The following is a 15,012-nucleotide window of genomic DNA, read 5'->3' on the forward strand; positions in this document are numbered from 1 at the left end:
AAACCGGAAATCCTAGTCGACCTTCCAACATGCTTCCAGTGAGCTTCGAACTCTCATACTGCCACTTCCAGTCAGACAACGGACCAACTACACTAAATCTGAGTTGGGCCCATTTAACATGTGTTTAGTTGGATTCAGTAGGAGAAATCCCAACCCGGCCCATTTAAACCGGATTTGATATGGGTTAAACGGGTTGATCCCGGTAACCCGCGGGTAACCCGGCATTTATTTTATTTTATTTTATTTTTTTACCACGGTATTCCCATTTTCCCTAAGGATGTGTTTGGAAATCCGGAAAATGATTTAATTTATGGAAATCATTTTTCGGGTTTCTAGTGTTTGGGAAGGAGAAGAAAATTGTGGTTAATGGAAATTAACTTGTTGGTCAATGGAAAAGAAGCCACATTTTATGGAAAATGACTTCCCCATTTTTTGAGGGAAAATCATTTTTTGCCTCTTCTTCATCTTCCGCCTCTCGTTGCATCTTTCGTCTCCCGACCTTGGTGAGACTAGTTTCAAAACCAATCGGGCGACTAGTCGGCGAGACTGGTTTCTCGAAGGAAACCAGTCGACGAGATTGGTTTACTCTCGAAACCAGTTGGCCACTGACTGATTTCACTTGTTTTTATGTTTTTTTTTTTTTACAATTTTGTTAATTTTCCTGTCTATTTTCTAGAAAATGAACCAAACACGCAATGTCAATTTTCTGCTCTGCAGCCAAACATAAGAAAGGAAAATGATTTCTGAAAAATATCTCATTTTCCAGAAATCATTTTCTTACTTTCCAAACACACCCTAAAATTAAAATCCCTAAATCCCTGCGTCCCTGGCTCTCCCAGTCTCTGCGATCTACCACGAACTACGAAGTGCGAAGTCCGTAGCGGAACTGTGAACTTCAACTAGCGATCGACGGTACACCAACGACGGCAACCTGCGGGCTACGGTTCAGCCTTCTTCCAATCTCCCTACTCCGGTCTCTCTCCGGTCGAGATACGGCACCGGTTGGCGTCTCAGGCACCGGCATACTACCAATTCTCCCTTCTCCATTCGAAACTCCGGCATACGTGCTACGCACTAACTCCTCTGCTCCAGGTAAACATTACAAGACTTTTAATGTAGATAATGATGATCATGAATCAATGGATTACAAGGCTTGTAATATTGTTGTTGATTGTGATTGATGAAAGAAGGTATTAATGTATTAATGTGTTGAAAACTTTGAATATTGATTGTTGAATGTTGTGTTGGAAGTTGGAACTTGAATGAATTAGAAAATTTTAAAATTTTTATGTACTAATTTTGTGTTGTGTAAATATTTAGTTATTTGTGTAAAATTTAATGTACCAATTTTGTTTGATAAATGATAAATTGATAATTGATATAAATCAAATCAATAAAATAAATAATATATTCATATTTTATATATTGTATTTAATTAATCTTTTAATTTAAAGACAGGCTGTCCCGTTTAGCCAGTCAACACTCAGACCACTGGTTGTGGTCGGTTGTAAAATCTAAAAATCCCAACCCCTATAAAAAACGAATTCCAACCGTTTGAGAGCTCTACATAATATGATAAAATGTATGGAGTATAAACTCATGTGTCTGTGTTAGAACCCTAGATTTCATCATCATTTTCTCACAGATGGAGAAATTCAGAGCTGTTCCAAATCAATCGCGCCAAAACTTCACCGCGATCAGTTCCTCCTTCCTCAAAGAGGTATGCATTTCTTAATGTGTGCGCGTGAGAGTATACACACAAAGATTCTTTCTCACAAGCGCGCATTTGCAGGTGTATTTGTGCGACTGGTGGCTCATCAAATTCTCAACGAATTCCAAATCCGAGCGAATAGGAGTAGCGGGCTTCACTTTTAGAGAGTACTACTCTTCTTGTCTCTCTGCTCAGTAGATTTTGTTGTGTTGTTTTTATGAACTGCTGCTAGCAGTGTTTGTGCTAGTAATCTAGTATTCTAGTTCTGAGTGTTCTCTACATAATCAGAAAATTGGGAACAGTTTACTGGATATGTGTTTCTGTCAGTATTCACTGGTTCTGCTGAAGAAATGAAAAATGTATGATTTTGGTCACACAGTTTTGGTAGAGATTTTTTCCCACCTTCTTGTCCCTCGGCCCCTCCTTTGTTGTCCATGCTGAAGTTAAGAAGACATGGGGACTTTCTGAAAAGGAAAGGACTGGAAAAATTATATGGAATGTAGATCACAATGTGCAATATTTATTTGAAGTGCAATGTGTACTTAAGAGTTCTATGTTGGTTGCAGGAGCCAGAAATTGTATACATGACGCATTGTGTGAGAAAGGGCCTGTAATTTAGCAGCATAAGTCTATGAATCTGGATAGGATGTCATAGGTTCAATCTCATTCACCTTAGATCTATGCAAAAAGAAAAAAAAAAAAGTTTATAAAATTGCATGTCATGTGCCCACATCAAGCCACTAGACTCTTATGGGGACAGTCTAAAATCTGTTTCCATTTAGACTCATCTTAGTAGCTCTCTGGCAAGCTCTAGATGTTTCAAAATGTGATCAGAATGCACTACTGGCCGGAATTCTCGAATTTATTTACCCTGTTAGAGCCACCTCCAGAACCCTCATCATCTTGGGTTCTTGATAAGCATATTGTCTTCTTCAGGAATGTCGTGGGACCCAAAATTGGTAATCATGCACAAAGTTAAATGTGTAAGAACCCACTTTAAACTTAAATAGGTGATACAGTATCACGATAGAGCCAACATATGAATACTGCTTTTGGACTGCTGAAAAAATTCTAATAGTGGCTCCATGTGGACTCATGGCTCCTATGTTATGTTAGGCTATTACATTTGGATGCTGCAATCACTTGTTGAAGAATATACTTGCTATGTATCATTTTCTTTATTATCAATTTATCGTCTTCTCTGTTTTTTCTATTCTTTTTATTTTGGAAAATAATATTTCATTAACACGACATGCTTTCCAGAAATATTCTACTTATGCACTTGTATATTTGATTTTGTATCAGGAGCCAAGATGCAAGAATATTCCACTCTGCTGCAATTTCTAAGAGGATTGATACAGTTACGGTTGAGGCAGTAGATGGCATTGTTATTGTAGTTAGTGGTTGCATCAATAGGTCTCGCACAATCCAAAATGGCTTCCCATTTGAGGTGTTCATGCCCTTCTATTGCTCTATTTTTGCTACTTGTCCTCTTTTCAGCCCTTTCATAAGTGCTTTCTACTATGGCTCATACAGCTGTTGCCATTTGTTTTTCTTTATCCATGTTGCTCATGCTTCTAGCTTGTTTAAAAATCCAGTTCAATAAATTTTCTTTGGAGTTTTTCTCTGTTTGAAGATAGGGAGTATAATATAATATTTTTTGTATGTATTGATTGGAACAGATGTGCAACCATTTTTGTGTTGGATTTCCATATTACTGGGAGGAAATTGCTGGTCAACCTTGTGAACAGTCAACAAAGAGATATGCTTTACCAAGGATTTCATTTGATGAATTGAAACGGTCATCAGCTGAAGGAATAACTAACTCTGATTTTACTTCATTTGATGATCTGCCAGCAACTTTTCTCCGGGATTTCTGTGAGCCTGGCCTTTATGATTCAGAAAGCTGCATGACTAGTAAAGATCTTTCCACCGAGATACCACCTAAAAACGGCAGTGTTACATCTAAGAATAGTGAAATTTCAGGTCATAAGAACAAAAGAGCTTCTAGTGAGGTTGCAACCAGCAATGAAGATACAAGTCAACAAAGGAAAGATAAAGTCAAGAAGATGGCTGATAGGCAATCTCCTAAAGTATTGTCAGATAAAGTCAAGAAGAAGGCTGATAGGCAATCTCCTAAAGTATTTGAGAGAAGCGAGGGTCGTATTACTAGGAGTATGACTAAGGCTAAAATGTTTCAGGGACGAGTTGGGAGTGAGAACTAGTGCATTTTCTAAGTTCTGGGAATTCATTTATGATATTACATGGCCTCAACGAAAGTGTGGAGCTAAGAAATCGGCAAAGGGTCCCAAGAGTCCTGGTTATGCAGAATGCAGACACTAGCAAATGAGAACCAGATGAAGCAGTTGGAGCACATTTGCTGAAAAGCAAGCTGGAAAGAAAGTAGTAAGGGCCAACTTTTAGAAGCCTATTAAACAAGGAAAATGAATTGCAAAAATGGCTAGTTATGAACTTGTGCACCATTTGGCTATGATAACATGTTACTTTTTCTTCTTTCCCCAAAAGGTTGAATCTCCAACCCCAAGGGCTTCTCACACCCCGATCTAACAGAGTATTTGGGAGGATGCAAATTACCGTAACTTAGTAGCTCAGGAGATAGAGCCAAATGCCGGTGCGTTCAAGGAATTTGCCCACGTTGAGTATAATTTTCACACTGTCGCTGCCGAATTTTGAACATTGGTTTCTTTCTACAAATACTGTCTACCGAACCAGCGAGTTAAGTCTATGCGGGCGACATGTTACTTTTTCATTTGTTCAGTGCATGTCTTTGCATCCTTTCTGATCTTTGCCAACTTTATGGAGCATACTGGTATATGGAAGTCTGCTTGAACTGCGAGGCCATGCCCAGAAACCTGTGAGAGCTGTTTTTTGTGTTTTTTGTTTTGTTTGTTTTTTTTTTTTTTTTGAAAAGACCTGTGAGAGCGGTTGTGTTCGGAACCAATTGGCTCACAATACTAATTTAAATTTATAGCTCAATTAGATGACATGTGATCTTGTAATTACTCTTGCTGATATCTTTTTAAAGAATTAATATACGATGGACTAATTGTGTATAGTTATAAATAAATCATACGCTGTTAATTAAAAAAATGAAGTGTTATGTTGAATTGAAAGTGTGATTTTACCTACTTTGTTGAGCTCACGGCAAGACTTCAAAAAAAAAAAAAGTAATTATCACTTTTTGATACAATAAATGAATACACAAAGCAAATAAATCAAACATTAAATTTCACAAAAATCTGACGACGGCTTGAATCTTATATATATATTTTTATATATATATGATACAATAGTATATGTTTATAAGGGTTTTTTTTTGTTCTACTCTTTTTTTTTTTCAATAGATATCTCCAAAGATATCTAGACAAACAAGTTTGATACATAGAATATGTGAAGATTTTGGGGAGAACTTAGCCATATAATCATGGATCACTGTATTAAAAAAAAAAAGTACACCTGTAAAATACTATTTGTGTTACAATGGAAATGTTTATTTCAATAGAAATAGGCTTTGAAATCCTTAAGTTTTTTAGATTAAAATATATAAATATAAATAAATATATATATATATATATATATATATATTTATTTATTTATTTATTTATTTATTTCTAGAGTTCATTTAAAAAATTATTTATAATTTTTGGATATATGAAATTTAGGCAGTATTAAACTGGAGAATCTTCCTTGGTCTTTGAAAGTCTGGTTCCTCATGAGCAGCCCAACAACATATGCCACGTCGAAAGTCACAGGTGTGGCAATCTGGGTCTATACGGCAATCCCAGTCACGTTTGCATGGAATTTGAGGGAAAAGTTTGTGTGTTTCTGCTTCACTCCCAGCTGAAATACCTGATATAATTATTGTATGCATTACTTTTAAAACAAATTATGAAAAATTATATGCTGCAAAAATATGAGCATACAAAAACTTTGATCGAAAATTTTGTTTTGTTTTATTTTATTATTTTAATAACCTGTAAATCATAATCATATGAACAACACCACTTTTTTTTTTAAACTATAATCTAACTTGTAGTATATGTTCAACATGATTAATTATACCAACATCCTTAATTGAGATAATGAGACTAGAGCATATGACTTTCCGTTTGAAATAGTAACAGTGATGCCATCAGACCACAAGCTAATGCATTTGGCAATTTAAATCCAAAGATGCATTGTTTTGCCTTAAACACAAATGGTTAATTTAAAAAATGCTGTTTACGCATTGATTTTAGATAGATTAGGAAGCCTAACATACATTATGTTGGATAAATATGGTGGTATATATATTCATTCAAATTTCTATTTATTTACAAATTAAAAATTACATTGCTCTTTCTTTTTTAAGCTCAAATCTGAATCCGCTCACTTTCTTTAGATTAACGAACAAATTTATACGTATTTCTCACAAAAGAAATTATTCACCCATTATATATATTTATATATATATATATATATTTCGTATTGGTCAAACTTAAGGTGCGTCAATCTAAAACTTTAGGTGTGTTGTTTTCATTCTTAAAGTGCTTGGTTTGTGGGCTTAAGGTTAAAACTTAAGGTGTGTCGGTTTAAAGCTTTAAGTGAGTGATTTTTCTTCTTAATGTGCGTGGTTTCTGTACTTAAGGCGCATCAGTTATAATATTTAGGTGCGCCATTTTAAAACGTTATGTGCGTTGCTTGTGTTCTTAAGGTGCTTTGTTTGTGTGCTTAAAATGTGTGGTTTGTCTACCTAAAGTGCGTCATTTTAATGCTTAAGGTTAAGCTATTTGGTTCCTTACAGACACGCATTTTTTAAATAATTTTCATTGATTTGAGTCGTTGATATAGATTTGATCAACGGTTCAGATTAAATCGCATGTTCGCACCTGAGCAAATTTCCGCACCAGAACCACTCCTATATATATATATATAAAGCTACTTCCACAAACATCATTAAATCAAGTTTAATTTGTATGTAGAGTCTGAAATTAAAAGATGTGAATTTATAAATGAGAATATACTTACAGAATTCAATCATTAAGAGAAGAAGAATAGCAGACAAGGTTTTGGAAGCCATGAAAATGCAACAGCTTAAGACAGGAATTCTGATAGTATGAATTCGTTTTAGGAGATGGAGTGGTGAGAATAATGACTATTTTTTGCTCTATTTATAGCAAAGGTCAGCCGTGTACCAAATTTCCTCAAGACCCTGATTTGCAAGAAACAAAAATAATAATTAATCTTTTGGGAATTAAATTTTAAATTTCAGGTTTGATTATTTTATACATCAAAATAAACTAAATTAAACTAAGTTAATTTCAGCTTTCTAATCTGAATTGGTCTTGCGTTTATAACATGGTTTGTATTCCATTTCTTGCACGAGTAGAATTTTTTGTTTTGTTTATTTATTTATTTATTTTTTATGTTGATGATATGATTAGTAGAAGAGCCATTACAATATAATTACTATATATGAGTATGCTACAGTTATAATAAGGGATCATTTGTTGAAGGGAAAATCATTATTTTGCTCTCTCAATTGTTTTCCAACTCTTAATGTAGTTTCTAGTTTTTAATTTCAACTAATTTGATGCTTGAATTGTTTAAAATTTCGTTAATTAAACTCTTTCGAGGGACCAAAATGGTGATTTCTCCATTTTTAAAATTTCGTCAATTTGGTACTTTAAGAGTCTAATTGACGAAATTTTAAACAATTTAAGAATCAAATTAGTTGAAATTGAAAATTAATGACTACACTAACAATTGGAAAACAATTGAAGGACTAAAATGGTAATTTCCCCTTAGTTGAAACATCAAATCAAAAATGGAGCATCAAAATTATGATGCTTTTAAATATTTATTACAAAAAAAAGGTGTTATTTTTCATATTAAAATCACGACATAATATGGATCAATACAATCATAACACATCAATTATGTGATGATCAAATAGTAGTTAATATCAATTTAAATATTATTAAAAATTGAATTGAATTATAAGTAATTTCGATCTTTTAAAAAAAAAGTAATTCATAAAAATAATCTTTTTAAAAATATATCATGACCTTTTGCATACATCGGTATGTAACTATATTGACTTGTCGTCAAGTTGCTGAATATAGTTATCCATTCAACTAATTAACTTAATTAAAATGGGTTTAGGACTCAATTTACATTTATTTTAGTTGAAAGTAGGACCAACTTTTTTATTTGAAATGGTATCATGCTTTCAATGTGATTCGTATTCCATTTCTTACACGACAAGTTGACTAGAACTTGTGTTCATTTTTCTTTTTATTGATATTTAATGTTGTCAATATTATTATGGTTTTAAATAAGGTTAAAATGTATTGATGAAATAACTTTTACATTTTTAATTTTTTTAAATTTACTTTTTTGTTTCTTTTTAGTATCGTTAAATGGGTTGTGTATTTATCTATAGTGATAACATGTATATTATCTCAAATATACCAAAAAAAAAAAAAAATTGTGTATATTATATTTATTTTCTTATATATACTTATAAATTCTTGTCTTTTATTCTCTATCTTCTTTTTCCTTTTCCCTCTAAGTTGTTAGCATAGTTAAATGTGTTAGTGTAATTATGTGCAATATTAACTTGTAGATTGGACTTAGTCAACTAAATCTTCATTGTCTGATCAATTTTCGCCAAGGGTCAAAGACGAAGTTCCCTTGCTTAGATAATCATCCAACACTTTTCAAAGAAAGAGATGGTTTGTTTTGAGGTTGGACTTTTAGAATATGAATGATTATGTTTATCTTATAACATTGAATGTCGCTAAAAAACTTTTTAATCTCTCTTGTATTCTTAGGAACTTGTAAATCATCAACTTGCTCTAAGCTAAACTTAATATCCTCCTTTTATAGATATGTAGAATTGAGTCTTGATTCAAATTCAAGTTTGTCCGTTGTTACTCAAGCAAGCGATAGCCGTCCAAAAGCTGCCACAATTTCCATTTTTCGTTGTCATAGTCCTAAACTTGAGTTTTTATAAAGCAATGGGTAAAGATTGTTTTCCTATTTGTGTAAGTTAAGGCTCAAGCTTGGTTCAAAAAAATTTATTGCAACTTGTCACCGTTATGTCTTCTAGATAGAGCTCTAAGTTTCATACTTTTGAAAATGTGTCTAATATCTCTTTTATATCTTTGAATCTCTTAACACCTTCCGTGCACAATCTCCTTCCTAGGTTGATTCATTCCTTTTGCATTGATAGAACAACCCTATAAGCTTTTGAAAATAATCGAGATGAGATAACGTGAGTAAATGTTATAGAAACACTTCTCTTGAAATCCTGCTCAATCCTTCTGGTCAGCTTGGTTTACTTCCTTCTAGTAAATGGCAAATTTAGTAGTGCAAAAGAACTTTTGAATATCTTACACTTATTGAAATTTTGGGTCATATATATGGGGTATTTGGTTGGCATGAATTATAACAACCCACCCCTATTGAGCAAATTATGCTGTGGACCCAGGTCCACCTTGCAAGGTGGACCCAGGTGGACCTGGGTCCAAAACTACGTCGTTTTTGTCTTTTTTTTTTAATTAGTAAACATATTGATGAATATAGAGTTGTCCGAAAATGTGTGAATGTAGAGGTTTCAAAGTGTGAATGTAGAGTATAGAAATCGTGAATGTAGATTTATGATTGTGTGAATGTAGAGTTGCCCAGAAATGTGTGAATGTGGAGGTTTCAAATTGTGAATATGGAGTATAGAAATCGTGAATGTAGAGTTATGCATGTGTGAATCTATAATAGAGTTAAGAAGTTCTAGCAACTTGTAGCCCTTTAATGTGTGAATGTGGAGTTCTCAAGTTGTGAATGTGGAGTATATGACCTGTGAATATAGAGTTTTGAATGTGTGAATGTGGAGTTTACAAATTGTGAATGTAGAGTATAGTGTATGTGAATGTAGAGTATAGTTACTAAACATATAATCCTGTAATGTGTGAATGTGGAGTTTACAAATTGTGAATGTAGAGTATAGTGTATGTGAATATAGAGTATAGTGTATGTGAATGTAGACTCAGGTCCACCTTGCAAGGTGGACCTGGGTCCACGGCATAACAACCAATTATATTGTAATTCAATTACAATGAAATTCATATATAGTGTTTTGTTGGAGGGAATTGCAATTCCCTTAATTCAATGAATTGTAATTCGTATCTCTCCCATATGAATTGGCCGGAATTCAATGTAGAAAGGAAAATAAGAAGAAGAAAATGACCTTTTTGCCATTTATTTATTTATTTATTTATTATTATTATTATTATTATTATTATTACAGAAAGACATTTTAGTTTTTATATCACTTCTTCCCCTCTCATTCTCAATAATTTCATTCCTCCCTACTAAACAATATAATTTGAATTTCTACTTTATTTTCACATTATTCTTTTCTCAGCAAATTACAATTTCTTTCCTCCCTAATTCCTTCCTCCCAACCAAACACCCCATTTAGTTATCATCATCAAATTTTATGAAAAATTATTCCTAACACCTATAATAATATACCTTTTGTGAAATATATTTCAAAAACATTTTGTAAACAGAATTCATTTAAAGCAAATATATACAATAATCTTTTAAAAAAATTATTATTATCAATTTTTTTTTATCAATTTTTTTAGTACATTGAACCTGAGACCTTTCTTATGAAAAGTAACAGTAATGTCATCAAACTACATTATACTTGGCATTATTATCAATATATTACTAAAAAAAAAAATTTAATTCTTTCCAAAAGTATAAATAAGTTTATTGGTTTACACCATTTTTCCTATAATGAAAAAGTAACAAATTCATAACATTACATGCCAAGTATGCATTTTTGTGCAATTGTTACTACATAATAGCATTTATATCAATTGCTCACTCCACCAAAATATAGAAAACCTCCTTGTCCATGATGCAAAGCTCAGAATGAATATGGGAATCTGGGCAACATGCCAACTCCCTCTAGGAACAAAATGCAGAGAAGAAATTTAAAACAAGAATGAAATGGAAAGCTGCTGGCCATTTTTGGTTTTTAAGTCAATTAGATGGGAATGGAGAGGGTGAAGGCCTACAAAAAAAAAAAGATGGGAACGGAGAGGGTGAAGGCCTACAATTGATTAGTAAGCCCTGAACATATTATTCCTTGTTCAACACTTTGGGAACTTTGATGTAAGGCTCCTCATAGCTTGGCACAGCGGCTATCATGGCTTCCCTGTTGAATAAAATTTATATTTGTATTAAAACAAGAAAACATGCAATGCACTCAAAAATGAGAAATAAAATTGATAATACCTATTTTCAAAAACTTCAGGAAAATCATCTCGCAAGTTGTCACCTTCAGTATCTGTAGTAGATGGAGAACAATATAGATAGTTATATTGATTAAGTTCAAAGATGTATTCCTATTATATGAACAGAAGAATGTGTTACTTGACAGAGGAAAAGAGCAAAACTGCAAGAGCATCAACCACCCACCCCCAAATTAAGGGAAGGAAAAGAAAATTGGCAATGGCATGGATAACAAACAAATTTGAAGATCAAAATAAGAGTTTTCATTTTAAGTTCAGGAACAGTTCAAAACAATATTTTCGCCCAAGTATCAATCAGTTCAATCTAATGTCCAGAAAGATTTATATAATTTAACATTTTATAGAAGGATTCCTCTTTGAGCAGTCTTTCCAACCAAAAGAACATGTAGAATCGTAGATTATATCCCAAATATAACAGGACAGACTAATAGCTTCTGCAGATAGGCAATCAAATTATAATGATAGTCTTTGTTGAAACAAAAAGGGTTGTGCCTGTCTGAGAATAGGTTCCCAATGAAAGGTCACATTGTGTCTATATATATTCATATTTTCTCTTCATTGAGACATGAAAAAATATACAAAAGGGTACTCTGTTGGGTACTCTAGGTTGCGAAAGGGTTTTAGATGTTATTCCCCTTATACGCAGGGTTTTATCTGTCTTCTAATGTTACTTTCTTTGAATCTACACCATTCATTTTATCCACCTCATCGCCATCACTTGATCTATTTCCTGATGTTCTTCTGGTCACTACTTCTCAGGGGGTCTGAGGTTCATCTACCTCAGGCTCCTTCACCACCTATAAATCCTTGTTCATTACCTCAGGCACCACCTATAACTCTTAATCCTTTACCTATAGAACCTCATTTCCAAAATAACAGTATCACTCTCTCTCGGTCTCTCCTTACACTTATCATCAACGTTCTCGACCACCCACTGCGGAGTTCAAATTGATAATAGCCCAACTGATTCATCTCTCGAGCTATATTTGTCTTCAGACCCAGTTTCAGCAACAAGCTCAAGCTCTGCCATCGCAAGTCGAGTAGGTAACCAATCAACACGAAACCCCTTTCCCATATATATCTTTATTTTCCTATGATTGTCCCTCACAATCACATGTTTGTCTTCTGTTTCTACTCCTAAATTTGTTCAAGCCCTTTCCCATCCTAGTTGGCATAAGGCTATGGTTGATGAAATAGCTACTCTATTCATCAAGGACATGGGAGTTAGTTCCTAATGAATGGCCACATTGCCTCTATACATATACATATATGTATGTGTGTGTGTGTGTGTGGGTGCATGTTTGTTGTTTTTTCATTGAGACATAGAAAAATATACAACATATTGTTCTCTTCTTTTTATACAGTCTTAAGCATTTAAATTACCTGCCCTAATAGCTGGCTCAATACTTTGAAGATCTACAGCTTGAAGTTGACCAAACCTGCATAAGAAACCAAAATCTTAAACAAAAAGCAACCTGAAAGCAACACCAATGATGTTTGCCAAAGTAAAAAATAGCCTATGGAAAAATCTAATGAAGGTATTATAACTAGGAACGGAAGTATGGAACAAACATCTCCTATCTCAAGCAATTTGAAATGCAAAGATACCAACAGCTATGCAATATGATTTTAATTTGTAAACAGCTAAAGTAATAAACAGAAATAATCAGTGACAGTATATATGTTAGAGCTAGTCAACTAGGAAATGACAAAGATGAAAAAAAAAATTCAGATTTTCTATGATTTAAGCTAACCAAATGGACTGCATTAAAGGCATGTGGCTCAGTAAAACAAATGAAACAAAAGGAGATAAGGCAATCTGAGAGTTTGAACAGATTTTAGGGGTCCATCATTCAGAAATTCACATTCTGTCAATACATAGTCGAATGAAGCTAAACACTTGGTGTTACTCTTCTATAACCCAAAATAGATAAAAAGCAGAAATACAATCATTGCCTTCAACAATACGAATTCATGGCCTAATTAACCTCACAGGCTCACACAGAGGTATTTCAATTTAGACGTCAGGAGTTGATAGTTCTCCAAAATCCATTAATTCAAAGGTGCAAACTTAATAGATAGAGCCAGTTAATATATTTGTTCGAATCAGCTCAAGAAACAAGTGTACTTGGGCTTTGGTTGATTACCAGACTAGAAGTTTATTAACATGTAGGACTTCATTCAAGAAACAGAGCAGAAAGAAAAAAATTTGTACCCAAAAATTAAATTAGACGCGGAGCATTAGCATGCACATTACACCCATCAATCATATAAAGAGGCATACACACAAACACATAGAGGGAGACAGAGAGAAACCAGTCTATCACTTGTCGAATTTTTAGACCGAATTCTTCAACCTACAAAAAACGAAAAAGGGAATTCATAGAAAAAGACAAATTTTCAAACAATATAGTTTCGGCACATAATTTCCCCTGAAAAATCATATACCTCAGTTGGGGTGAGAGAAATGCGAGCTGTTTCGGCCAAACGGGGGACATCCGGGGGCTGAAGAGCACTATTCGCTTTCGTCGAGTAGCTCCGGCGGGCCACCTGCTTCAACCCGAATGACTGTGTCCGAAAAACAATTCGTATCCGGTTCAAGGTAGCAGCAGTTGCCATTGTTGGACATAGAGAAAGCAATGTTCTACTTCCCATTGTTGCGTTATGTTGTTACTGTGTTTCTTATCTACTTCCCATTGTTAAGAAGATTATGTAGAATGATGAATTTGGAGGGCCAGCCCACCAAAAATATAATAATAATAATAATAATTAATACCTCCAATGATCCTCTGAGTATTAGGAATTTACTAGTTGTGGTCTCTCAATTTTAAAATGACCTCTAATGATTCTCTAAGTTTCAAAAAATAACCATTTGTGGTCCTAATTCTTAAAATAATCTGAGTTTAAAATGACCACGAGTAAAGTGCAGAAGCATTGAAGCCGTGAAAGTTTAGGGTTAGGGATTCGGGGGGCTTTGGAATTGGTAGCTTTAGAAATTAGAATTTGGGAGAAATTAGGAGAGTAATCTGACAAAAAATAAAGGGATGACTAAATTGCGTAAAATCATCAAAATTGAAAACTAAATTAAACACAAAAAAGTCATTTACTAAATTGAGTAAAAATTACTACCGTCAATAACTTAAACCCAAACATATAAAAATATGGTTAATCTTAACCCAAAGATTCAAATTGCACATAGATAAATAAAAAAACATCAAATATGAAATGTTAAAAAATATATGATAACTTAAACTCAAACATATAAAAATATGGTTAATCGTAACCCAAAGATTCAAATTGCACATAAATAAAAAATTTGGTGAAAAACTCATTGTTTAATCTTAAATATAACAGTATGGTATTCAAATTGCACATTAGCAATTCAAACTTGACTGAAGAATTACATCAAAGCACAATATATATCAATACATAAATTAAGCGAATTAGCACACTAATATGAAGGATCATGTAATTTAAAAAAAATCTATAATATTTACTAGTCCTAACACACAATTGATGCATATCGAACAGAAAATGCAGAAAATAACTTGAATTGTAGCAGTAAAGCGGTTAAACTTCACATACAAATCAAACAAACTTATAAACTAATATATTGTATGAAATAAAATAACAAAATGGCCTATTAGCTCAGTTGGTTAGAGCGTCGTGCTAATAACGCGAAGGTCGCAGGTTCGAGACCTGCATGGGCCAAATCTTATATTTTTCTATATTTACGCCACTTCAGGGTTGCAAGGTGCATTTGTGGGTATAACATATATACATGTATGTTTATTTTATATACACACTTAATAAGCTAAGAAAACAGTGTACCAAAATTGTTTACTATTCACCAATGAATAAAAAAAAAAAATTATTGACATACCGTTATGGTAAAAAGTAAATTTTAATCCCATAGCAGCTTATAAACAAGGCAACATCAAGAAGCTAAATTAGAGTTTGGATTTCTCTTATACC

The 15,012-nt window shown here is 33.3% G+C and overlaps 2 protein-coding genes and 1 non-coding gene across 3 annotated transcripts; 2 read left to right on the forward strand and 1 right to left on the reverse strand.

Moving 5' to 3' along the window:
• Window positions 1-1,583: 1,583 nt before the first annotated feature.
• On the forward strand, window positions 1,584-4,787 carry LOC116004961 (protein EMBRYO DEFECTIVE 1674-like). Its single transcript, XM_031245164.1, has 4 exons — window positions 1,584-1,720; window positions 1,793-1,878; window positions 3,017-3,161; window positions 3,394-4,787. The coding sequence occupies exons 1-4, from the start codon at window positions 1,646-1,648 to the stop codon at window positions 3,934-3,936; spliced, it is 849 nt and encodes a 282-aa protein (XP_031101024.1). The 5' UTR covers window positions 1,584-1,645; the 3' UTR covers window positions 3,937-4,787.
• Window positions 4,788-10,460: 5,673 nt separating this feature from the next.
• On the reverse strand, window positions 10,461-13,727 carry LOC116003797 (glutamyl-tRNA(Gln) amidotransferase subunit C, chloroplastic/mitochondrial). The gene is made up of 5 exons (XM_031243735.1): window positions 13,486-13,727; window positions 13,354-13,394; window positions 12,421-12,476; window positions 11,021-11,072; window positions 10,461-10,940 (listed from the first exon to the last, which is right to left on the reverse strand). The coding sequence occupies exons 1-5, from the start codon at window positions 13,690-13,692 to the stop codon at window positions 10,865-10,867; spliced, it is 432 nt and encodes a 143-aa protein (XP_031099595.1). The 5' UTR covers window positions 13,693-13,727; the 3' UTR covers window positions 10,461-10,864.
• Window positions 13,728-14,674: 947 nt separating this feature from the next.
• On the forward strand, window positions 14,675-14,748 carry TRNAI-AAU. Its single transcript has one exon. It is a non-coding gene; the product is annotated as a tRNA-Ile (tRNA).
• Window positions 14,749-15,012: the final 264 nt, after the last annotated feature.

The sequence above is a fragment of the Ipomoea triloba genome, chromosome 14 (assembly GCF_003576645.1).
Source record: "Ipomoea triloba cultivar NCNSP0323 chromosome 14, ASM357664v1".
NCBI classification, from domain to species: domain Eukaryota; kingdom Viridiplantae; phylum Streptophyta; class Magnoliopsida; order Solanales; family Convolvulaceae; genus Ipomoea; species Ipomoea triloba.